General features: G+C 48.1%; 1 protein-coding gene across 3 annotated transcripts in view; it reads left to right on the top strand.

The window, feature by feature from the left end:
- The window catches only part of LOC128698496 (uncharacterized), a 178,751-nt gene that overhangs the window by 117,210 nt on the left and 33,646 nt on the right, over window positions 1-27,895 (top strand). For all 3 annotated transcript variants that reach the window (XM_070084971.1, XM_070084970.1, XM_070084969.1), the window contains exons 30-35: window positions 4,091-4,185; window positions 4,437-4,613; window positions 5,762-6,021; window positions 7,195-7,456; window positions 7,809-7,921; window positions 8,719-8,862. In XM_070084971.1, the coding sequence (XP_069941072.1) occupies window positions 4,091-4,185; window positions 4,437-4,613; window positions 5,762-6,021; window positions 7,195-7,456; window positions 7,809-7,921; window positions 8,719-8,862 (1,051 nt within the window). The remainder of the gene's footprint in view (window positions 1-4,090; window positions 4,186-4,436; window positions 4,614-5,761; window positions 6,022-7,194; window positions 7,457-7,808; window positions 7,922-8,718; window positions 8,863-27,895) is intronic.

Here is a 27,895-nt window from a genome sequence, read left to right as displayed (position 1 = left end):
TATGTGTTTCAAGTGTACACTGTGTGTTTCAAGTGTACACTGTGTGTTTCAGGTGTAAACTGTGTGTTTCAAGTGTACACTGTGTGTTTCAGGTGTACTCTGTGTGTTTCAAGTGTACACTGTGTGTTTCAGGTGTACACTATGTGTTTCAAGTGTACACTGTGTGTTTCAAGTGTACACTGTGTGTTTCAAGTGTACACTGTTTCAAGTGTACACTGTGTGTTTCAATTGTACACTGTGTGTTTCAATTGTACACTGTGTTTTTTAAGTGTACACTGTGTTTTCCAAGTGTACACTGTGTGTTTCAAGTGTACACTGTGTGTTTCAAGTGTACACTGTGTGTTACAAGTGTACACTGTGTGTTTCAATCCTACACTGTGTGTTTTAGGTGTACACTGTGTGTTTCAGATGTACACTGTGTGTTTCAGGTGTACACTGTGTGTTTCAAGTGTACACTGTGTGTTTCAAGTGTCCACTGCGTGTTTCAAGTGTTCGCTGTGTGTTTCAAGTGTACACTGTGTGTTTCAAGTGTACACTGTGTTTTTCAATTGTACACTGTGTGTTTCAAGTGTACACTGTGTGTTTCAAGTGTACACTGTGTTTTTCAAGTGTACACTGTGTGTTTCAAGTGTACACTGTGTGTTTCAAGTGTACACTGTGTGTTTCAAGTGTTCACTGTGTGTTTCAGGTGTACTCTGTGTGTTTCAAGTGTACACTGTGTGTTTCAGGTGTACACTATGTGTTTCAAGTGTACACTGTGTGTTTCAATTGTACACTGTGTGTTTCAATTGTACACTGTGTTTTTTAAGTGTACACTGTGTTTTCCAAGTGTACACTCTGTGTTTCAAGTGTACACTGTGTGTTTCAAGTGTACACTGTGTGTTTCAATCCTACACTGTGTGTTTTAGGTGTACACTGTGTGTTTCAGATGTACACTGTGTGTTTCAGTTGTACCCTGTGTGTTTCAAGTGTACACTGTGTGTTTCAAGTGTACACTGCGTGTTTCAAGTGTTCACTGTGTGTTTCAAGTGTACACTGTGTGTTTCAAGTGTACACTGTGTTTTTCAATTGTACACTGTGTGTTTCAAGTGTACACTGTGTGTTTCAAGTGTACACTGTGTTTTTCAAGTGTACACTGTGTGTTTCAAGTGTACACTGTGTGTTTAAAGTGTACACTGTGTGTTTCAAGTGTACACTGTGTTTTTCAAGTGTACACTGTGTTTTTCAAGTTTACACTGTGTGTTTCAAGTGTACACTGTGTGTTTCAAGTGTACACTGTGTGTTTCAAGTGTACACTGTGTGTTTCAAGTGTACACTGTGTGTTTTAGGTGTACACTGTGTGTTTCATATACACACTGTGTGTTTCATATACACACTGTGTGTTTCAGGTGTACACTGTGTGTTTCAGATATACACTGTGTTTTTCAGTTGTACACTGTGTGTTTCAGATCTACACTGTGTGCTTCAGGTGTACACTGTGTGTTTCAGATGTACACTGTGTGTTTCAGGTGTACACTGTGTATTTCAGGTGTACAATGTGTGTTTCAGGTGTACACTGTGTGTTTCAGGTGTACACTGTGTGTTTCAGATGTACACTGTGTGTTTCAGATGTACAGTGTATGTTTCAGGTGTACACTGTGTGTTTCAGATGTACACTGTGTGTTTCAGATGTACACTGTGTGTTTCAGGTGTACACTTTGTGTTTCAGATGTACACTGTGTGTTTCAGTTGTACACTGTGTGTTTCCGATATACACTGTGTGTTTCAGGTGTACACTGTGTGTTTCAGGTGTACACTGTGTGTTTCAGATGTACACTGTGTGTTTCAGGTGTACACTGTGGGTTTCAGGTGTACACTGTGTGTTTCAGATGTGCACTTTGTGTTTCAGGTGCACACTGTGTGTTTCAGTTGTGCGCTGAGTGTTTCCGAAATACACTGTGTGTTTCAGGTGTACACTGTGTGTTTCAGGTGTACACTCTGTGTTTCAGATGTACATTGTGTGTTTCAGGTGTACACTGTGGGTTTCAGGTGTACAATGTGTGTGTTTCAGATGTACACTGTGTGTTTCAGGTGTACACTGTGTGTTTCAAGTGTATACTGTGTGTTTCAGGTGTACACTGTGTGTGTTTCAGGTGTACACTGTGTGTTTCAAGTGTACACTGTGTGTTTCACGTATACACTGTCTTTCAGGTGTACACTGTGTGTGTTTCAGATGTTCACTGTGTGTTTCAGGTTTACACTGTGTGTTTGAGGTGTACACTCTGTGTGTTTCAGGTGTACACTCTGTGTTTCAGGTGTACACTGTGTGTGATTCAGGTGTGCACTGTGGGTTTCAGGTGTACACTGTGTGTGTTTCAGATGTACACTGTGTGTTTCAGGTGTACACTGTGTGTTTCAGGTGTACACTGTGTGTTTCAGGTGTACACTTTGTGTTCCAGATGTACACTGTGTGTTTCAGTTGTACACTGTGTGTTTCAGATATACACTGTGTGTTTCAGGTGTACACTGTGTGTTTCAGGTGTACAATGTGTGTTTCAGATGTACAATGTGTTTTTCTGGTGTACACTGTGGGATTCAGGTGCACACTGTGTGAGTTTCAGATGTACAGTGTGTGTTTCAAGTGTACACTGTGTGTTTCAGGTGTACATTGTGTGTTTCAGGTGTACACTGTGTGTTTCAGGTGTACACTGTGTGTGTTGCAGATGTACACTGTGTATTTCAGGTGTACACTGTGTGTTTCAGGTGTACACTGTGTCTTTCAGGTTTACACTGTGTGTGTTTCAGATATACACTGTGTGTTTCAGGTGTACACTGTGTGTGTTTCAGGTGTACACTGTGTGTTTCACGTGTACACTGTGTGTTTCACGTATACACTGTGTGTTTCAGGTGTACACTGTGTGTGTTTCAGATGTACACTGTGTGTTTCAGGTGTACACTGTGTGTTTGAGGTGTACACTTTGTGTGTTTCAGGTGTACACTCTGTGTTTCAGGTGTACACTGTGTGTGTTTCAGGTGTACACTGTGTGTGTTTCAGGTGTACACTGTGGGTTTCAGGTGTACACTGTGTGTGTTTCAGGTGTACACTGTGTGTTTCAGGTGTACACTGTGTGTTTCAGGTGTACACTGTGTGTTTCAGGTGTACACTTTGCGTTCCAGATGTACACTGTGTGTTTCAGTTGTACACTGTGTGTTTCAGATATACACTGTGTGTTTCAGGTGTACACTGTGTGTTTCAGGTGTACAATGTGTGTTTCAGATGTACACTGTGTGTTTCAGGTGTACACTTTGCGTTCCAGATGTACACTGTGTGTTTCAGTTGTACACTGTGTGTTTCAGATATACACTGTGTGTTTCAAGTGTACACTGTGTGTTTCAGGTGTACTCTGTGTGTTTCAGGTGTACACTGTGTGTGTTGCAGAGGTACACTGTGTATTTCTGGTGTACACTGTGTGTTTCATGTGTACACTGTGTATTTCATGTGTACACTCTGTGTGTTTCAGATATACACTGTGTGTTTCACGTGTACACTGTGTTTTAGGTGTACACTGTGTGTTTCAGGTATACAATGCGTGTTTCAGATGCACAATGTGTGTTTCTGGTATACACTATGGGATTCAGGTGTACACTGTGTGTGTTTCAGATGTACAGTGTGTATTTCAGGTGTACACTATGTGTTTCAGGTGTACACTGTGTGTTTCAGATGTACACTGTGTGTATTTCAGATGTACACTGTGCGTTTCAGGTGTACACTGTGTGTTTCAGGTGTACACTGTGTGTTTCAGGTGTACACTGTGTGTTTCAGGTGTGCACTGTGTGTTTCAGATGTACACTGTGTGTTTCAGGTGTACACTGTGTGTGTTTCAGATGTACACTGTGTGTTTCAGGTGTACACTGTGTGTTTCAGGTGTACACTGTGTGTTTCAGGTGTACACTGTGTGTTTCAGGTGTGCACTGTGTGTGTTTCAGATGTACACTGTGTGTTTCAGGTGTGCACTGTGTGTGTTTCAGATGTACACTGTGTGTTTCAGGTGTTCACTGTGTGTGTTTCAGATGTACACTGTGTGTTTCAGGTGTACACTCTGTGTTTCAGGTGTACAGAGGGCGTTGTGAGGTGTCGTGAAAAGCCCTGTTTACCGTATGCCTGTCCCTCGCCCCGTCTAGTAGACTGCTGCCTTCAATGTGACGGTAAATATATGTATATATGTATATATATATATATATATATATATATATATATATATATATATATATATATATATATATATATATATATATATATATATATATATATATATATATATATATATATATATATAAATCCATTTTAAAGTTGTTTGTTTTTTTGCTATATTACTGAGAAAATTTGAATATTTAATATATCTCGCTTCATATGTAAAGTTAGTATCAGTTACGTTAGTAACAAGTGCTGCCCCCAGGGTGTACCTACGGAGGTAAGAGCATTGTTGACGGAGCAGTGTTCCCGGATCCCCTGGACCAGTGCAGGTCGTGCACCTGCCTGCAGGGTCGTGTAGGGTGCGTGCCCGTACCCTGCCCTCCAGTACCATGCTCCAGGCCCCTAGCACCACCTGGGACCTGCTGCCCTCTCTGTACAGGTCACTCTCATCACTTCTTACTAGTTATAATATTAAAGACATAATGAAATATTAATAATAATTATAATATCAGTAGTATGTAACACACTGATGTAGCTTTCATTGATACACACACATATATATGTATATATATATATATATATATATATATATATATATATATATATATATATATATATATATATATATATAAATATATATATGCAATAAGATCACAGTAAACAGGTGATTTCAAAATATGCAAAACAACCACTCTCCTTGATAATGTGAGTAGTCACGAAAGCGCTTGGAATTTCTCTATTCTTTCAGAGTGGTTGTTTTGCATATATATATATATATATATATATATATATATATATATATATATATATATATATATATATATATATATATATATATATATATATATATCAATAACAACACTGCACTAGCCGAGGAGTCGAACCCATGCTGTTTTGGCCCTCCTCGTGGTGAGAGAAAACGCATGACGCTTTAGACCACTAGACTACACAATCCTTAACAATGGCGCATCCAGCCAAGATAGATGTTGTACCCGCAATCGATGGGCATATGGTGGTGTGGACGCCTCTGAGATGATTTCATTCTACTCCCTGTTTGTGTACTAGTTAACAACCAGTTTAGCATGCGTCCACACCACCGTATGTCCTTCGATGTCGGGTACAACATCTAGCATGGCTGGATGCGTCATTGTAAAAGACTGTTTGGTCTAGTGGTCTAAAGCGTCATGCGTTTTCTCTCACCACGAGGCGGACCAAAACAGCATGGGTTCGACTCCTTGGCTAGTGCAGTGTTGTTATTGATCAATACCATTCGTTTCGTGGGTACAATAATATATATATATCAATACACCACGCAGAAACAACCGGGTATATGCAGAGAAAGATCACAGTCAGCAGGACTCGATACTGCTACTGGGGGAGGACAAGATTCCCAGGCAACACTTTTATCCACTCAGTTACAAATGCCACATAAGTTTGGCAGCCAGGTTCACAAGCCATGCTTCTTTCCCAGCCTGGGCACGTCAGTGAGCCTTGTTGCTGCCTGGTGCACTGATATAAAAGTAGTTTGAGAGGTGAGAACATACAGGAGGAGACTGTTGTAGCTTGAAGTCCATGTTTATATTACAGAATGTGAACATGAGGGAGAGATGTACCTTGACGGTGAGGTGTTTGAGTCCCACTTTGACGAGTGCACTCAGTGTCGCTGTGACTACCCTGATGTGACCTGCTACCCCCGGGTGTGTGCACCAGCCCACTGCACCTACCCAGCCCTCGACCAGACTGGCTGCTGTGCCCTCTGTAAGGACTGTCACTTTGAGGGCAACACTTACTACAATGGTCAGCACTTCCCGGAACCCAGCGACCCTTGCTCACAGTGTTCATGTAGGGTATGTTGTTCATTGTTCATGTACATGTAGGGTATGTTGTTCTTTGTTCATGTAGGGTATGTTGTTCAGTGTTCATGTAGGGTATATTGTTCATTGTTCATGTAGGGTATATTGTTCCATGTTCATGCAGGGTATGTTGTTCCATGTTCATGTAATGTATGTAGTTCATTGTCCATGTAGGCACTGTTGTTCATTGTTCATGTATGGTATGTTGTCCAGTGTTCATGTACTGTATGTTGTTCAGTGTTCATGTAGTTCATATTGTTCAGTGTTCATGTAGTTCATATTGTTCAGTGTTCATGTAGAGTATGTTGTTCACTGTTCATATCACTGTTCACGTCAATGTCATAAAATCAGCATTAACATGATGAACAAGACATATGTGAAATACTGTACCACATTGTACCACACTGTACCGTACTGTACCACATTGTACCACACTGTACCGTACTGTACCACATTGTACCACACTGTACCGTACTGTACCACATTGTACCACACTGTACCGTACTGTACCACATTGTACCACACTGTACCGTACTGTACCACATTGTACCACACTGTACCGTACTGTACCACATTCTACCACACTGTACCGTACTGTACCACATTGTACCACACTGTACCGTACTGTACCACATTGTACCACACTGTACCGTACTGTACCACCTTGTACCACACTGTACCGTACTGTACCACATTGTACCACACTGTACCACACTGTACCGTACTGTATCACATTGTACCACACTGTACCGTACTGTACCACATTATACCACACTGTACCGTACTGTACCACATTGTACCACACTGTACCGTACTGTACCACATTGTACCACACTGTACCGTACTGTACCACATTCTACCACACTGTACCGTACTGTACCACATTGTACCACACTGTACCGTACTGTACCACATTGTACCACACTGTACCGTACTGTACCACCTTGTACCACACTGTACCGTACTGTACCACATTGTACCACACTGTACCGTACTGTATCACATTGTACCACACTGTACCGTACTGTACCACATTATACCACACTGTACCGTACTGTACCACATTGTACCACACTGTACCGTACTGTACCACATTATACCACACTGTACCGTACTGTACCACATTGTACCACACTGTACCGTCCTTGATCGTGTGTTATGCTGCAGATGGGCGAGATACAGTGCACCGTGATACCCTGTGGTCGTCCAGCCTGCCCGTACCCCGTGCCAGGGAACTGCTGCCCAGAGTGTGGCACTGGGTGCCAGTACGACGGTGTCATCATCCCAGATGGCGGCACCTTCCCCAGCAGCATGGCCACCTGTCAAGAGTGCCAGTGCCATGGTGGGCACGTCACCTGCATGCCCAGGACCTGCCCACATGTCACCTGTACCCACCCTACCATTGCTGACTGCTGCCCACGATGCCAAGGTGATGATGGGTAATAACTGAGTCACCTGTAACATGTGGGTGATGTTCATGAGTCACCCATGTGTTCCCTACACTCACCCATATGTTCCCTTCCCTCCCCCATATGTTCCCTTCCCTCACCCACATGTTATCTTCACTCACCCATATGTTACCTTCACTCACCCACATGTTCCTTTCCCTCACCCATATGCTCTCTTCATTCACCCATATGTTCCCTTCCCTCCCCATATGTTCCCTTCACTCCCCCATATGTTCCCTTCAATCACCCATATGTTCCCTTCACTCACCCACATGTTCTCTTCAATCGCCCATACATTCCCTTCACTCACCCATATATTCCCTTCTCCTGAAGACTGCTACTTTGAGGAACGAGAGATCGAGTCAGGGCAGGTCTTCTCCCACCCACGACACCCATGCCAGGAGTGCCAGTGCCAGGCTGGCTCAGTCACCTGTCACCCACTCCAGGTGAGTCACCTGTCACCCACTCCAGGTGAATCACCTGTAACCCACTCCAGGTGATTCTTACTGTCACCCACACCAGGTGAGTCACCTGTCACCCACTCCAGGTGAGTCATCTGTCACCCACTCCAAGTGAGTCATCTGTCACGCACTCCAGGTGAATCTTACTGTCACCCACACCAGGTGAGTCACCTGTCACCCACTCAAGGTGAGTCACCTGTCACCCACACCAGGTGAGTCACCTGTCACCCACTCAAGGTGAGTCACCTGTCACCCACTCCAGCTGATTCACCTGTCACCCACTCCAGTTATCTTCAGTATTCACCAAAGAGTGTTGTGTGTAGTAATGGTAACACTGTCACTGCAGTGCCCAGCAGTGAGAAGTTGTGTAGTAATGGTAACACTGTCACTGCAGTGCCCAACAGTGAGAAGTTGTGTAGTAATGGTAACACTGTCACTGCAGTGCCCAGCAGTGAGAAGTTGTGTAGTAATGGTAACACTGTCACTGCAGTGCCCAGCAGTGAGAAGTTGTGTAGTAATGGTAACACTGTCACTGCAGTGCCCAGCAGTGAGAAGTTGTGTAGTAATGGTAACACTGTCACTGCAGTGCCCAGCAGTGAGAAGTTGTGTAGTAATGGTAACACTGTCACTGCAGTGCCCAGCAGTGAGAAGTTGTGTAGTAATGGTAACACTGTCACGGCAGCGCCCAGCAGTGAGAAGTTCTGTAGTAATGGTAACACTGTCACTGCAGTACCCAGCAGTGACAAGATGTGTAGTAATGGTAAGACTCACTGTCTTTGCAGTGCCCAGCAGTGCAATGTTCTCACCCACGTGTGGTGAACTGCTGTGCTTCCTGCAGTGTTGGCTGCAGGTTCCAGAACTTACTACTGGAGGAAGGTGACACCTTGGACTCACCTACCTACACCTGCCACACCTGTGTCTGCCAGGTATGTCACCTAAACCCTTTCCTCAGCATCACCACCTTCACCTACCCCACCTGCCTGTCTCAGGCAGCCTCACCTTCACCTACCCCACCTGCCTGTCTCAGGCAGCCTCACCTTCACCTACCCCGCCTGCCTGTCTCAGGCAACCTCACCTTCACCTACACCACCTGCCTGTCTCAGGCAGCCTCACCTTCACCTACCCCACCTGCCTGTCTCAGGCAACCTCACCTTCACCTACCCCACCTGCCTGTCTCAGGCAGCCTCACCTTCACCTACCCCGCCTGCCTGTCTCAGGCAACCTCACCTTCACCTACCCCACCTGCCTGCCTCAGGCAACCTCACCTTCACCTACCCCACCTGCTTCTCTCAGGCAGCCTTACCTTCACCTACCCCACCTGCCTGTCTCAGGCAGCCTCACCTTCACCTACCCCTCCTGCCTCTCTCAGGCAGCCTCACCTTCACCTACCCCACCTGCTTCTCTCAGGCAGCCTCACCTTCACCTACCCCACCTGCCTGTCTCAGGCAACCTCACCTTCACCTACCCCACCTGCCTGTCTCAGGCAACCTCACCTTCACCTACCCCACCTGCCTGTCTCAGGCAGCCTCACCTTCACCTACCCCACCTGCCTGTCTCAGGCAACCTCACCTTCACCTACCCCACCTGCCTGTCTCAGGCAGCCTCACCTTCACCTACCCCACCTGCCTGTCTCAGGCAGCCTCACCTTCAACTACCCCACCTGCCTCTCTCAGGCAGCCTCACCTTCACCTACCCCACCTGCCTGTCTCAGGCAACCTCACCTTCACCTACCCCACCTGCCTCTCTCAGGCAGCCTCACCTTCACCTACCCCACCTGCTTCTCTCAGGCAGCCTCAACTTCACCTACCCCACCTGCCTGTCTCAGGCAACGTCACCTTCACCTACCCCACCTGCCTGTCACAGGCAACCTCACCTTCACCTACCCCACCTGCCTGTCTCAGGCAACCTCACCTTCACCTACCCCACCTGCCTGTCTCAGGCAACCTCACCTCCACCTACCCCACCTGCCTGTCTCAGGCAACCTCACCTTCACCTACCCCACCTGCCTGTCTCAGGCAACCTCACCTTCACCTACCCCACCTGCCTGTCTCAGGCAGCCTCACCTTCACCTACCCCTCCTGCCTCTCTCAGGCAGCCTCACCTTCACCTACCCCACCTGCTTCTCTCAGGCAGCCTCACCTTCACCTACCCCACCTGCCTGTCTCAGGCAACCTCACCTTCACCTACCCCACCTGCCTGTCTCAGGCAACCTCACCTTCACCTACCCCACCTGCCTGTCTCAGGCAGCCTCACCTTCACCTACCCCACCTGCCTGTCTCAGGCAACCTCACCTTCACCTACCCCACCTGCCTGTCTCAGGCAGCCTCACCTTCACCTACCCCACCTGCCTGTCTCAGGCAGCCTCACCTTCAACTACCCCACCTGCCTCTCTCAGGCAGCCTCACCTTCACCTACCCCACCTGCCTGTCTCAGGCAACCTCACCTTCACCTACCCCACCTGCCTCTCTCAGGCAGCCTCACCTTCACCTACCCCACCTGCTTCTCTCAGGCAGCCTCAACTTCACCTACCCCACCTGCCTGTCTCAGGCAACGTCACCTTCACCTACCCCACCTGCCTGTCACAGGCAACCTCACCTTCACCTACCCCACCTGCCTGTCTCAGGCAACCTCACCTTCACCTACCCCACCTGCCTGTCTCAGGCAACCTCACCTCCACCTACCCCACCTGCCTGTCTCAGGCAACCTCACCTTCACCTACCCCACCTGCCTGTCTCAGGCAACCTCACCTTCACCTACCCCACCTGCCTGTCTCAGGCAACCTCACCTTCACCTACCCCACCTGCCTGTCTCAGGCAACCTCACCTTCACCTACCCCACCTGCCTGTCTCAGGCAACCTCACCTTCACCTACCCCACCTGCCTGTCTCAGGCAACCTCACCTTCACCTACCCCACCTGCCTGTCTCAGGCAACCTCACCTTCACCTACCCCACCTGCCTGTCTCAGGCAACCTCACCTTCACCTACCCCACCTGCCTGTCTCAGGCAACCTCACCTTCACCTACCCTACCTGCCTGTCTCAGGCAACCTCACCTTCACCTACCCCACCTGCCTGTCTCAAGCAACCTCACCTTCACCTACCCCACCTGCCTGTCTCAGGCAACCTCACCTTTACCTACCCCACCTGCCTGTCTCAAGCAACCTCACCTTCACCTACCCTACCTGCCTGTCTCAGGCAACCTCACCTTCACCTACCCTACCTGCCTGTCTCAGGCAACGTCACCTTCACCTACCCCACCTGCCTGTCTCAGGCAACCTCACCTTCACCTACCCCACCTGCCTGTCTCAGGCAACCTCACTTTACCTACCCCACCAGCCTGTCTCAAGCAACCTCACCTTCACCTACCCTACCTGCCTGTCTCAGGCAGCCTCACTGTCACCTACCCCACCTGCCTGTCTCAGGCAACCTCACCTTCACCTACCCCACCTGCCTGTCTCAGGCAACCTCACCTTCACCTACCCTACCTGCCTGTCTCAGGCAACCTCACCTTCACCTACCCCACCTGCCTGTCTCAGGCAACCTCACCTTCAGCTACCCCACCTGCCTGTCTCAGGCAACCTCACCTCCACCTACCCCACCTGCCTGTCTCAGGCAACCTCACCTTCACCTACCCCACCTGCCTGTCTCAGGCAACCTCACCTTCACCTACCCCACCTGCCTGTCTCAGGCAACCTCACCTTCACCTACCCCACCTGCCTGTCTCAGGCAACCTCACCTTCTCCTACCCCACCTGCCTGTCTCAGGCAACCTCACCTTCACCTACCCCACCTGCCTGTCTCAGGCAACCTCACCTTCACCTACCCCACCTGCCTGTCTCAGGCAATCTCACCTTCACCTACCCCACCTGCCTGTCTCAGGCAACCTCACCTTCACCTACGCCACCTGCCTGTCTCAGGCAACCTCACCTTCACCTACCCCACCTGCCTGTCTCAGGCAACCTCACCTTCACCTACCCCACCTGCCTCTCTCAGGCAACCTCACCTTCACCTACCCCACCTGCCTCTCTCAGGCAACCTCACCTTCACCTACCCCACCTGCCTGTCTCAGGCAACCTCACCTTCACCTACCCCACCTGCCTGTCTCAGGTAACCTCACCTTCACCTACCTCACCTTCACCTACCCCACCTGCCTCTCTCAGGCAACCTCACCTTCACCTACCCCACCTGCCTCTCTCAGGCAACGTCACCTTCACCTACCCCACCTGCCTGTCTCAGGCAACCTCACCTTCACCTACCCCACCTGCCTCTCTCATTTAACCTCACCTTCACCTACCCCACCTGCCTGTCTCAGGCAACCTCACCTTCACCTACCCCACCTGCCAGTCTCAGGTAACCTCACCTTCACCTACCCCACCTGCCTGTCTCAGGTAACCTCACCTTCACCTACCCCACCTGTCTCTCTCAGGCAACCTCACCTTCACCTACCCCACCTGCCTGTCTCAGGCAACCTCACCTTTACCTACCCCACCTGCCTGTCTCAGGCAACCTCACCTTCACCTACCCCACCTGCCTGTCTCAGGCAACCTCACCTTCACCTACCCCACCTGCCTGTCTCAGGCAACCTCACCTTCACCTACGCCACCTGCCTGTCTCAGGCAACCTCACCTTCACCTACGCCACCTGCCTGTCTCAGGCAACCTCACCTTCACCTACGCCACCTGCCTGTCTCAGGCAACCTCATCTTCACCTACGCCACCTGCCTGTCTCAGGCAACCTCACCTTCACCTACGCCACCTGCCTGTCTCAGGCAACCTCACCTTCACTTACCTCACCTGCCTGTCTCAGGCAACCTCACCTTCACCTACCCCATCTGCCTATCTCAGGCAACCTCACCTTCACCTACCCCACCTGCCTGTCTCAGGCAACCTCACCTTCACCTACCCCACCTGCCTGTCTCAGGCAACCTCACCTTCACCTACCCCACCTGCCTGTCTCAGGCAACCTCACCTTCACCTACCCCACCTGCCTGTCTCAGGCAACCTCACCTTCACCTACCCCACCTGCCTGTCTCAGGCAACCTCACCTTCACCTACCCCACCTGCCTGTCTCAGGCAACCTCACCTTCACCTACCCCACCTGCCTGTCTCAGGCAACCTCACCTTCACCTACCCCACCTGCCTGTCTCAGGCAACCTCACCTTCACCTACCCCACCTGCCTGTCTCAGGCAACCTCACCTTCACCTACCCCACCTGCCTGTCTCAGGCAACCTCACCTTCACCTACCTCACCTTCACCTACCTTCTAAAGTATATTAACCAATTTATGTAAGTAACAACCTAAAATTTATATTAAGTTAAATGACACGATATTTCCTGTCAGCCCAAGATAACTGTTCTCCAACAAAGAACATAACAACAGCACTGCAGTAGGCCTATTGACGAGGTTACAGTCTTATCAAAGATTGCAGTAGGCTAATAAAAATTATTCACACTGGTTCACAAAGTCACACCCCAGCCTGACACATTGTTCTCTCCGTGGACTGGTGTGGGTCGCATCCTGGGTGTTAGTGAACTGGTGTGGGTCGCATCCTGGGTGTTAGCGAACTGGTGTGGGTCGCATCCTGGGTATTAGCGAACTGGTGTGGGTCGCACCTTGGGACAAAACTGACCTAATTTGCGGGAAATGGTCAGCATAACAAGTGACTTTCTATATAGTTGTATGTTATTGATGTCAGTTTTGGTCTGTATACCTTGTACATGTACTTGTAAAAATAAAGATATTATTATTATTATTATTATTATTATTATTATTATTATTATTATTATTATTATTATTATTATTATTATTATTATTATTATTAATGCCAATTCATTTATTTTTAATCAATAACAATCTTACACTTACGTTTCTTAATAATTTTCTTGTTTTGTGGCCTCGCTTCTTATTTCATCTGAGTTTCATCATCCTCTTCTAGGATCGTCTCTCTCTCTAGTTGTTATTGCTGGCTTGTTTACCCTCGTTACCAACAACCACACACCAGTCATTCTTACACTTGTCCTTAACTAAACGAATTTAACATTTCTAGTTCTCCTCCTTGAGAATTACAGACTCATTGTTTACCACTCTTAACTCTGCTCCTGCAACACTGCTTCTTAATCATTATTTACCACTCTTAACTCTGCTCCTGCAACACAGCTTCTTAATCATTGTTTACCACTCTTAACTCTGCTCCTGCAACACAGCTTCTTAATCATTGTTTACCACTCTTAACTCTGCTCCTGCAACACAGCTTCTTAATCATTGTTTACCACTCTTAACTCTGCTCCTGCAACACAGCTTCTTAATCATTGTTTACCACTCTTAACTCTGATCCTGCAACACAGCTTCTTAATCATTGTTTACGACTCTTAACTCTGCTCCTGCAACACAGCCTCTTAATCAAGCCTCGTTAGTACACTATAATATATCTCATATATTGCGTAAGTAATTACTGAGGAACAGGTCGAGTGGATAACCTACCTTGACCACCACCCTTGATCACCAACCTTGACCACCAACCTTGATCACCAACCTTGACCACCAATCTTGATCACCAACCTTGATCACCAACCTTGACCACCAACCTTGACCACCAACCTCGACCACCAACCTTGACAGCCAACCTTGATCACCAACCTTGATCACCAACCTTGATCACCAACCTTGACCACCAACCTTGACCACCAGCCTTGACCACCAACCTTGACCACCAACCTTGACCACCAGCCTTGACCACCAACCTTGACCACCAACCTTAACCACCAACCTTGACCACCAACCTTGACCACCAACCTTGACCACCAACCTTGACCACCAGCCTTGACCACCAACCTTGACCACCAACCTTAGCCACCAACCTTGACCACCAACCTTAACCACCAACCTTGACCATCAACCTTAACCACCAACCTTGACCACCAACCTTGACCACCAACCTTGACCACCAACCTTGACCACCAACCTTGAAGATCAACCTTGACCACCAACCTTGACCACCAACCTTGACCACCAACCTTGACCACCAACCTTGACCACCAACCTTGACCACCAACCTTGATCACCAACCTTAAACACCAACCTTGACCACCAACCTTAACCACCAACCTTGACCACCAACCTTGAACACCAGCCTTGACCAACAACCTTGACCACCAACCTTGACCACCAACCTTGACCACCAACCTTGATCACCAACCTTGGCCACCAACCTTGACCACCAACCTTGACCACCAACCTTGACCACCAACCTTGACCACCAACCTTGACCACCAACCTTGACCACCAACCTTAACCACCAACCTTGACCACCAACCTTAACCACCAACCTTGACCACCAACCTTGACTACCAACCTTGATCACCAACCTTGACCACCAACCTTGACCACCAACCTTGACCACCAACCTTGACCACCAACCTTGACCAACAACCTTGACCAACAACCTTAACCACCAACCTTGACCACCAACCTTGACCACCAACCTTGACCACCAACCTTGACCAACAACCTTAACCACCAACCTTGACCACCAACCTTAACCACCAACCTTGACCATCAACCTTAACTAGCAACCTTGACCACCAACCTTGACCACCAACCTTGAAGACCAGCCTTGACCACCAACCTTGACCACCAACCTTGACCACCAACCCTGAGCACCAACCTTGTCCACCAACCTTGACCACCAACCTTGACCACCAACCTTGACCACCAACCTTGATCACCAACCTTAAACACCAACCTTGACCACCAACCTTAACCACCAACCTTGACCACCAACCTTGAACACCAGCCTTGACCACCAACCTTGACCACCAACCTTAACCACCACTATATATTGCATAAGTAATTACTGAGGAACAGGTCGAGTGGATAACCTACCTTGACCACCAACCTTGATCACCAACCTTGACCACCAACCTTGATCACCAACCTTGACCACCAATCTTGATCACCAACCTTGATCACCAACCTTGATCACCAACCTTGACCACCAACCTTGACCACCAATCTTGATCACCAACCTTGATCACCAACCTTGACCACCAACCTTGACCACCAACCTTGACCACCAACCTTGACCACCAACCTTGATCACCAACCTTAAACACCAACCTTGACCACCAACCTTAACCACCAACCTTGACCACCAACCTTGAACACCAGCCTTGACCACCAACCTTCACCACCAACCTTAACCACCACTATATATTGCGTAAGTAATTACTGAGGAACAGGTCGAGTGGATAACCTACCTTGACCACCAACCTTGATCACCAACCTTGACCACCAACCTTGATCACCAACCTTGACCACCAACCTTGATCACCAACCTTGACCACCAACCTTGACCACCAACCTTGATCACCAACCTTGGCCACCAACCTTGACCACCAACCTTGACCACCAACCTTGACCACCAACCTTGACCACCAACCTTGACCATCAACCTTGACCACCAACCTTGACCACCAACCTTAACCACCACTATATATTGCAAAAGTAATTACTGAGGAACAGGTCGAGTGGATAACCTACCTTGACCACCAACCTTGATCACCAACCTTGACCACCAACCTTGATCACCAACCTTGACCACCAACCTTGATCACCAACCTTGACCACCAACCTTGACCACCAACCTTGACCACCAACCTTGACCACCAACCTTAACCACCACTATATATTGCGTAAGTAATTACTGAGGAACAGGTCGAGTGGATAACCTACCTTGACCACCAACCTTGATCACCAACCTTGACCACCAACCTTGATCACCAACCTTGACCACCAACCTTGATCACCAACCTTGACCACCAACCTTGACCACCAACCTTGATCACCAACCTTGGCCACCAACCTTGACCACCAACCTTGACCACCAACCTTGACCACCAACCTTGACCACCAACCTTGACCACCAACCTTAACCACCACTATATATTGCGTAAGTAATTACTGAGGAACAGGTCGAGTGGATAACCTACCTTGACCACCAACCTTGATCACCAACCTTGACCACCAACCTTGATCACCAACCTTGACCACCAACCTTGATCACCAACCTTGACCACCAACCTTGACCACCAACCTTGATCACCAACCTTGGCCACCAACCTTGACCACCAACCTTGACCACCAACCTTGACCACCAACCTTGACCACCAACCTTGACCACCAACCTTGACCATCAACCTTGACCACCAACCTTAACCACCACTATATATTGCGTAAGTAATTACTGAGGAACAGGTCGAGTGGATAACCTACCTTGACCACCAACCTTGATCACCAACCTTGACCACCAACCTTGATCACCAACCTTGACCACCAATCTTGATCACCAACCTTGACCACCAACCTTGATCACCAACCTTGACCACCAACCTTGACCACCAATCTTGATCACCAACCTTGATCACCAACCTTGACCACCAACCTTGACCACCAACCTTGACCACCAACCTTGACCACCAACCTTGATCACCAACCTTAAACACCAACCTTGACCACCATCCTTAACCACCAACCTTGACCACCAACCTTGAACACCAGCCTTGACCACCAACCTTGACCACCAACCTTAACCACTACTATATATTGCGTAAGTAATTACTGAGGAACAGGTCGAGTGGATAACCTACCTTGACCACCAACCTTGATCACCAACCTTGACCACCAACCTTGATCACCAACCTTGACCACCAACCTTGATCACCAACCTTGACCACCAACCTTGACCACCAACCTTGATCACCAACCTTGGCCACCAACCTTGACCACCAACCTTGACCACCAACCTTGACCACCAACCTTGACCACCAACCTTGACCACCAACCTTGACCACCAACCTTAACCACCACTATATATTGCGTAAGTAATTACTGAGGAACAGGTCGAGTGGATAACCTACCTTGACCACCAACCTTGATCACCATCCTTGACCACCAACCTTGATCACCAACCTTGACCACCAACCTTGATCACCAACCTTGACCACCAACCTTGACCACCAACCTTGATCACCAACCTTGGCCACCAACCTTGACCACCAACCTTGACCACCAACCTTGACCACCAACCTTGACCATCAACCTTGACCACCAACCTTGACCACCAACCTTGACCACCAACCTTGTCCACCAACCTTGTCCACCAACCTTGTCCACCAACCTTGTCCACCAACCTTGACCACCAACCTTGTCCACCAACCTTGACCACGAACCTTGACCACCAACCTTATCCACCAACCTTATCCACCAACCTTGTCCACCAACCTTGTCCACCAACCTTGGCCATCAACCTTGACCACCAACCTTGTCCACCAACCTTGACCACCAACCTTGACCACCAACCTTGTCCACCAACCTTGACCACCAACCTTGTCCACCAACCTTGACCACCAACCTTGACCACCAACCTTGTCCACCAACCTTGACCACCAACCTTGACCACCAACCTTGTCCACCAACCTTGGCCACCAACCTTGACCACCAACCTTGTCCACCAACCTTGACCACCAACCTTGACCACCAACCTTGTCCACCAACCTTGACCACCAACCTTGTCCACCAACCTTGACCACCAACCTTGTCCACCAACCTTGACCACCAACCTTGTCCACCAACCTTGACCACCAACCTTATCCACCAACCTTGACCACCAACCTTGTCCACCAACCTTGTCCACCAACCTTGGCCACCAACCTTGACCACCAACCTTGTCCACCAACCTTGACCACCAACCTTGACCACCAACCTTGTCCACCAACATTGACCACCAACCTTGTCCACCAACCTTGACCACCAACCTTGACCACCAACCTTGTCCACCAACCTTGACCACCAACCTTGACCACCAACCTTGTCCACCAACCTTGGCCACCAACCTTGACCACCAACCTTGTCCACCAACCTTGACCACCAACCTTGACCACCAACCTTGTCCACCAACCTTGACCACCAACCTTGTCCACCAACCTTGACCACCAACCTTGACCACCAACCTTGTCCACCAACCTTGACCACCAACCTTGACCACCAACCTTGGCCACCAACCTTGACCACCAACCTTGTCCACCAACCTTGACCACCAACCTTGACCACCAACCTTGTCCACCAACCTTGACCACCAACCTTGTCCACCAACCTTGTCCACCAACCTTGACCACCAACCTTGTCCACCAACCTTGACCACCAACCTTGACCACCAACCTTATCCACCAACCTTGACCACCAACCTTGTCCACCAACCTTGTCCACCAACCTTGGCCACCAACCTTGACCACCAACCTTGTCCACCAACCTTGACCACCAACCTTGACCACCAACCTTGTCCACCAACCTTGACCACCAACCTTGTCCACCAACCTTGACCACCAACCTTGACCACCAACCTTGTCCACCAACCTTGACCACCAACCTTGTCCACCAACCTTGGCCACCAACCTTGACCACCAACCTTGACCACCAACCTTGACCATCAACCTTGTCCACCAACCTTGACCACCAACATTGACCACCAACCTTGACCACCAACCTTGACCACCAACCTTGTCCACCAACCTTGACCACCAACCTTGACCACCAACCTTGTCCACCAACCTTGACCACCAACCTTGACCACCAACCTTGACCACCAACCTTGTCCACCAACCTTGGCCACCAACCTTGACCACCAACCTTGGCCACCAACCTTGACCACCAACCTTGACCACCAACCTTGTCCACCAACCTTGGCCACCAACCTTGACCACCAACCTTGTCCACCAACCTTGGCCACCAACCTTGACCACCAACCTTGACCACCAACCTTGACCACCAACCTTGACCACCAACCTTGACCACCAACCTTGACCACCAACCTTGTCCACCAACCTTGACCACCAACCTTGACCACCAACCTTGACCACCAACCTTGACCACCAACCTTGACCACCAACCTTGACCACCAACCTTGACCACCAACCTTGACCACCAACCTTGACCACCAACCTTGACCACCAGCCTTGACCACCAACCTTGACCACCAACCTTGACCACTAACCTTGACCACCAACCTTGACCACCAACCTTGACCACCAACCTTGACCACCAACCTTGACCACCAACCTTGTCCACCAACCTTGACCACCAACCTTGACCACCAACCTTGACCACCAACCTTGACCACCAACCTTGACCACCAACCTTGACCACCAACCTTGACCACTATTACAACCTAGGATTTCAAATGGCCTGTTATCCCAGGTGTAATGGGAGCAAATAAACACAGTAGAAAAAGTTTAGACTTATATTATCCTTCACCAATTATAACAGCAATATGTACACTATGTACAGTGATAAATATAGTGCACTCCACGGTAAGCAAGGCAGAAATAGAAGCCACAAGATAGCAGACCGTGCTTCAACCAGCTCTAGAGTGGGAATGACAAGGGCAGACAGGAGAGCGGTATCCACATAACCTCTGCGATTGTCAATCCCACCTTCTTATTGGCTAGAACCTGGTCACTAGTTGAACGATGGGGCCCCATCATCAACTCTTAGCAACCTGGTTCGCTGGTTGGGGGAGATAGCCTGTAAATGAGGGTGTGTCCATGCGCCGAATAAAGGTTACGTACTCTTTGCATGTCACACCCCCACCCCCGAGAAGGCTCAGGATTAGGCTGCCACCTCCCAGTGGTAACCGTGCCGCCATGGCACAAAATAATGGGACCGCCTATCCTCTCCACCATCCAACTCTTAGATAGAGCTCAGCTTTCCTAGTGCCTGAAAGCCAAACCCTAAACTCAGAGTGAGACAGCAGTCAGATAAGCCAACATAGGTCCAAGATACAAGCGGACGGTAGCCCGTATCCCCTCACTAAAAAAAAACCCCACATCAGGGGATAAAAAAAAGAGCTTGAAAGGGGGGTTACCACAAATACATCCTAACCTAAATAAAATATTAAACTAGACTCTTGACAAAGAGTCTGCCAACACATTTTCTTTGCCGGCAATATATTTAATAAAAATATTGTAGGGCTGCAGCCTGAGAGTCCAACGCATAAGCCTTGTGTTGTGATTCTTCATGGCTTGGAGATAGACTAACGGGTTGTGATCACTGTAGACTGTGACCACCTGCGATGTTTGGCCCACATAAACATCGAAATGCTCCAAAGCCATTACCAGCGCGAGGGCTTCTTTTTCAATGGTAGAGTAAGCTCTCTGATGTGGCTGGAACTTGGCTGAAAAGTATGCGATTGGCTGCAGCTCCTTGTTCCCGATTTGTAATAGTACCGCCCCAACCCCAGACTCACAAGCATCAACCTGTAATGAAAAAGGTTTGGAGAAGTCTGGAGACAAAAGAATGGGTGCAGAGCACAATAATCTTTTTGCTTTATTAAAAGCAGTGTTACAATCTGACGTCCAATTAAAGGGAACTTTATGACTGGTAAGAGAGGTAAGAGGGGCTACAATATCTGAGAAATTCTTACAGAATCTTCTGTAAAATCCTATCATGCCTAGGAAACGTTGAAGAGATTTCCTATCATGAGGAACTGGATATTCTTTAATCGAAAGAACTTTAGCAAGTTTAGGTGCAACTTTACCACTACCTACTTCATGGCCTAGAAAAGTGACAGTGGCCTGGCCAAAGGAAGATTTAGACAAATTAACTGTTAATTGGGAATTCTTAAAGGTCTCAAACAGAGCTTTAAGTCTAAGTAGGTGTTGATCCCAAGTATCAGACACCACAACAATATCATCTAGGTATGCTGCCGTGCCTTCAAGTCCTTTAATAGCCTGATGGACGAGTTTCTGGAATGAAGAGGGGGAATTTTTCATTCCGAAGGGGGTAACTGTATACTGATAATGACCTCCTGGAATCACGAAGGCAGAGATTTCCTTCGCCTTATCTGTCAAAGGTACCTGATAGTAACCTTTAAGGAGATCTAATTTGGACACAAAAGTAGCCTTACCCACAAAGTCAATTACGTCATCCAGACGAGGAAGAGGGTAAGCATCTGTAATTGTGACCTCGTTCACTTTACGGTAGTCTGTGCACATACGAAACCCTCCATCAGCCTTTTTTACTAGGATGCACGGTGAAGCCCATGGACTAGACGACTCCTCCACTAAACCATGTTCTAACAAGAAGTCTACTTCCTGCTGAAGTAACCTTTGCTTTTCAGGATTAGCTCTGTAGGGGGAGAGTTTAATTGGTTTAGATTTTCCCACATCTACATCATGGTAACCTAACGTACATTTTTTCGGCACATCCGAAAAAATATTAGGATATGACTGTAGAAGCTCAGTTAAATTGGTTGCTTGTATTTCAGATAATCCATCCATTAACGGGCTAGGATCCTTGAGGAGGACAGAATTTGAAAGTTTAGTATTAATTTCAGAGATAGAGTGCAAAGAGTCAGAGTCGTCCTCAGAGGTAGAGGACAGAGTCATTACTGGGACTTTATCTGGTGTATGAAAGGCCTTGATTTGATTTATGTGGTAAGTTTTTGTTTTTGAGGTCTTATCAATGGGAGCTACCACATAATTTAAATCAGATAATCTACTTACTATCTGCATAGGTCCCGTAAATCTAGCTTTCAAGGTGTGGCCAGGTATAGGTTCCTGCACCAACACCTTGTCTCCTGGATGGAAGGAGCGGAATTGTGCACTTCTGTCATACCTCTGTTTCATCTTACTTTGAGCTGTCTTTAGCTTAGCCGTGGCTAACTCACGTGCCACCTGCAACCTTGAAGACGGGTTGTAGAGTGCTGAGCTTACGTCTTCTCCCATCCATCCTTCTTTGAGCACCCGAAGAGGACCTCGTACATTGTGCCCAAAGATCAGCTCAAACGGACTATACCCTGTAGACTCTTGCACCGTCTCTCGTACTGAGAACAGCAACAATGGTAGAGATTCATCCCAATCTGTCGGAAAGTGCATGCAAAAACTTCTCATCATTGTTTTTAATGTTTGGTGGAATCTTTCCAAGGCGCCTTGGGACTGAGGGTGATAGGCAGTGGATAAGTTGTGAATTATCCCTAACCTAGTTAATACTTCCCTAAATGCTTTGGCAGTGAAGTTAGTACCTTGATCACTTTGTATAGTTTTAGGAATGCCAAAACAAGAAATGAATTTTGTTAAAGCTTTGAGAATAGCTTTAGTATTGATACTACGCATTGGGATCGCTTCAGGATATCTGGTTACTTTATCCATAATTGTAAATAAATACTGATTTCCAGACTTTGACTTAGGTAGTGGACCTACACAATCTATAATTAAATCTGCAAAAGGTTCTCCATCAGCAGGTATGGGTTGGAGAGGTGCAGGTTTAATAGAATGTCCAGGTTTTCCAACTTGCTGACATTCTCGGCAACACCTAATATGATTCTTCACATCTTTCTTTAATGTTGGCCAATAAAATTCTTTTGTGATTCTATACAAGGTTTTTGTAATTCCTAAGTGACCTCCTGATGACGTATTATGAGCTATATTTAATATCTGAGGTCTATACTTGGTTGGAACCACTAACCTGTCGTATAATTGCCGGCCCTCTGTCTCCTTACCAGTCTCAGTGCATACCAAATAATCATTTTTAACTTCATACTTGACTGGATGACCCAAAGAGGATTTACCCATGGCTGCCTCAAAAGCGAATTTTAACGAAGGGTCCTTACGTTGTTCCTCCCGGAAGGACAGTCCCTCGGGCATGGAAACAGAGACATCTGGCAATCCTGCAACCTGGGAATAGGAAGGCTTGATCGGGGTCTGTTCACTTGATTTACGAGACTCCGGCCGGTGTGTCTCATAAAACAACGTGGCTATTCCGAGATCGGAGTCGTCCAAGGATAGGTCAACATTCTCCCCAGACAGCCCTTGGGATGTTGCCCGAGTTATGGCCAACACTGGAGAAGCATTAATCATTATAGGTTCAGGACACGAAGTAACAGTAGTAATGTTATTACCCAGTAATAACATGGCATTTTTCATGGGAAATCCTTTTGAGATACCTACAGTCAAGTACCCAGTGTAATATTTGCACTGTACATAAATTTTATGCAAAGGAACAGAATATATAGTTCCTCCATAGGCTTCCAATAAAACTGATGAATTCAAGGAAGTATTCTCTGAAAGGGGTAATATTCCTTCTCTGACAAGTGAGCAATATGCTCCAGTATCTCTAAAGGTATTTACTTTAGTTGGTTCTGAGTTTTCCTGAAGGGAAATAAGACTTTCGCAATAATAAGGGGCCATACCTTTTTCTACTTCTCTAGGGGACATGTTACTAGGGATATTAGAGATTTTCCCGATGGGTTGAGGTTTTTGGGGGCAGTTGGAACTGATATGACCTACTTTATTACACCTGAAGCAGACGACAGGCTTGCCCTTTACTCCCTGATGACGTTGCAAGTGGTGTCGTTCTGGCTGGTGCCTCTCTGGATATTGTTGTCGAGATGCTCCATAAGTAGTTTGCCTCTCCGCAGGGGGACCATATGTTGAGAAGCGTGGCTCACCAGGTGACTTGGTTGGATGTCGTAGACGCTCTCCCTCCGGCTGGCACTTCATTCTCCAATGTTGTCGATCTCTGCTCACGCCAGACTGTTGAAAAGAGAGACGGGACCGCTCGGACAAGGAGCGGTTCGTTTCGAAGGTATCAGCCAACCTGGCCGCCTCCAATGCAGTGGTTAAGTCACGATCCTGCAGAAAGACACGAACCTCTGGTCCCACAGACTCCAGCAGGTTATCAATCAGAATAAGCTGCACCAGCTCCTCAAAGTTAGAGACACCACTCGCTTTATACCAGCTGGTAAAAGCTTTGGTTTGCTGTCTCACAAAGTCCACCAGGGATTGACCAAGCTGCCGCCTGTTCAATTTGAAGGTCTTACGATATTTAGCTGGGATACATGTATATGCTCCCAACACTGTGGTCTTCACTACTTGATAATCAGAGAATTCAGCGTCAGTTAATACCGACGTAAATTCCTGTGCCTTACCCAATAATGCTGTATGAACCAACGCTGCCCAGTGCTGTTCCGGCCACCTCAAGGCTCGAGCCTGATTTTCGAAGCTTTCGAAAAATTGCTCTGGTTCGGCCTCATTGAAGCGGGGAACAAGCTGTACTGCTTTTTGTAAACTGAAATCGTTTACAGAATGCGAAAACTGCCTCCTTTCTCTTTCCCTATCAAATTCTTCCCTTGCGAATGCTCTCTGTTCCCTAGTTTGCTCAAGATTGATTTTTGCCAGCTGAAGTGCCAACGACGCTGATTCACCCTGAGACAACCCAGCTGCACTATACTGACCATTTTGCTCCGTAGGTGTATCATCTTCCTCCTGCGAGAACATAGTAGTTTTTTCCCTAGCTCCCGTAAAGGGAGGAGTTTGATGTGCCATCTCTTCTTCAATAAGTATGTCAGCAATAAGTGAACGCAGTTGCGCAGCTGTGAGAGTGCGTTTATAGGGAATGCCAATGGAACGAGCAATTTGCCAACAACGCTGTAGGGACAATTTAGGTAGGTTATGCAAAGTATATGCCGACACCAGGCGTCTGACTCGTCTAGGTGGCATAAGTTATTCGCTATGCACAGTACGAATACCCCAACGTAACACGTTAATTTGCAGAACACGCTTAGCTATGCACAGTACGATTGCAGAATACGCATACAAGCAAAGCCGACTGCACACAAGATTGACCGTAGCGAAGCGAGCACACTGAACAAGCTAGTAGCGAGCTGTTGAACGATCACACAATAGCAAGGCTGATCATAAGCAACTGACACGCAAAATTTGTAAAGCGAAGCGAAACAGCAAGCTACACAATGTTCCTGCTACAAGCTTCACCCTAAGCTCAACCGTTTCTCTAAGTCCAGCTCTCGGACAGGCTACCCATATTACAACCTAGGATTTCAAATGGCCTGTTATCCCAGGTGTAATGGGAGCAAATAAACACAGTAGAAAAAGTTTAGACTTATATTATCCTTCACCAATTATAACAGCAATATGTACACTATGTACAGTGATAAATATAGTGCACTCCACGGTAAGCAAGGCAGAAATAGAAGCCACAAGATAGCAGACCGTGCTTCAACCAGCTCTAGAGTGGGAATGACAAGGGCAGACAGGAGAGCGGTATCCACATAACCTCTGCGATTGTCAATCCCACCTTCTTATTGGCTAGAACCTGGTCACTAGTTGAACGATGGGGCCCCATCATCAACTCTTAGCAACCTGGTTCGCTGGTTGGGGGAGATAGCCTGTAAATGAGGGTGTGTCCATGCGCCGAATAAAGGTTACGTACTCTTTGCATGCCACAACCACCAACCTTGTCCACCAACCTTGACCACCAACCTTGACCACCAACCTTGACCACCAACCTTGACCACCAACCTTGTCCACCAACCTTGACCACCAACCTTGACCACCAACCTTGACCACCAACCTTGACCACCAACCTTGACCACCAACCTTGTCCACCAACCTTGACCACCAACCTTGTCCACCAACCTTGACCACCAACCTTGTCCACCAACCTTGACCACCAACCTTATCCACCAACCTTGACCACCAACCTTGTCCACCAACCTTGTCCACCAACCTTGGCCACCAACCTTGACCACCAACCTTGTCCACCAACCTTGACCACCAACCTTGACCACCAACCTTGTCCACCAACCTTGTCCACCAACCTTGACCACCAACCTTGACCACCAACCTTGTCCACCAACCTTGACCACCAACCTTGACCACCAACCTTGTCCACCAACCTTGGCCACCAACCTTGACCACCAACCTTGTCCACCAACCTTGACCACCAACCTTGGCCACCAACCTTGACCACCAACCTTGTCCACCAACCTTGACCACCAACCTTGACCACCAACCTTGTCCACCAACCTTGACCACCAACCTTGACCACCAACCTTGATCACCAACCTTGTCCACCAACCTTGGCCACCAACCTTGACCACCAACCTTGTCCACCAACCTTGACCACCAACCTTGTCCACCAACCTTGTCCACCAACCTTGACCACCAACCTTGACCACCAACCTTGTCCACCAACCTTGACCACCAACCTTGACCACCAACCTTGACCACCAACCTTGACCACCAACCTTGACCACCAACCTTGACCACCAACCTTGTCCACCAACCTTGTCCACCAACCTTGACCACCAACCTTGTCCACCAACCTTGACCACCAACCTTATCCACCAACCTTGACCACCAACCTTGTCCACCAACCTTGTCCACCAACCTTGGCCACCAACCTTGACCACCAACCTTGTCCACCAACCTTGACCACCAACCTTGACCACCAACCTTGTCCACCAACCTTGTCCACCAACCTTGACCACCAACCTTGACCACCAACCTTGTCCACCAACCTTGACCACCAACCTTGACCACCAACCTTGTCCACCAACCTTGGCCACCAACCTTGACCACCAACCTTGTCCACCAACCTTGACCACCAACCTTGGCCACCAACCTTGACCACCAACCTTGACCACCAACCTTGACCACCAACCTTGTCCACCAACCTTGACCACCAACCTTGACCACCAACCTTGATCACCAACCTTGTCCACCAACCTTGGCCACCAACCTTGACCACCAACCTTGTCCACCAACCTTGACCACCAACCTTGTCCACCAACCTTGGCCACCAACCTTGACCACCAACCTTGTCCACCAACCTTGACCACCAACCTTGTCCACCAACCTTGACCACCAACCTTGACCACCAACCTTGACCACCAACCTTGACCACCAACCTTGTCCACCAACCTTGGCCACCAACCTTGACCACCAACCTTGTCCACCAACCTTGACCACCAACCTTGTCCACCAACCTTGACCACCAACCTTGACCACCAACCTTGTCCACCAACCTTGACCACCAACCTTGACCACCAACCTTGACCACCAACCTTGTCCACCAACCTTGTCCACCAACCTTGGCCACCAACCTTGACCA

This window comes from Cherax quadricarinatus, chromosome 14 (assembly GCF_038502225.1).
Source record: "Cherax quadricarinatus isolate ZL_2023a chromosome 14, ASM3850222v1, whole genome shotgun sequence".
Classification (NCBI taxonomy): Eukaryota; Metazoa; Arthropoda; class Malacostraca; order Decapoda; family Parastacidae; genus Cherax; species Cherax quadricarinatus.
Note: the sequence above shows the minus strand (reverse complement) of the source record. Positions and strands in the feature narration are given on the sequence as shown.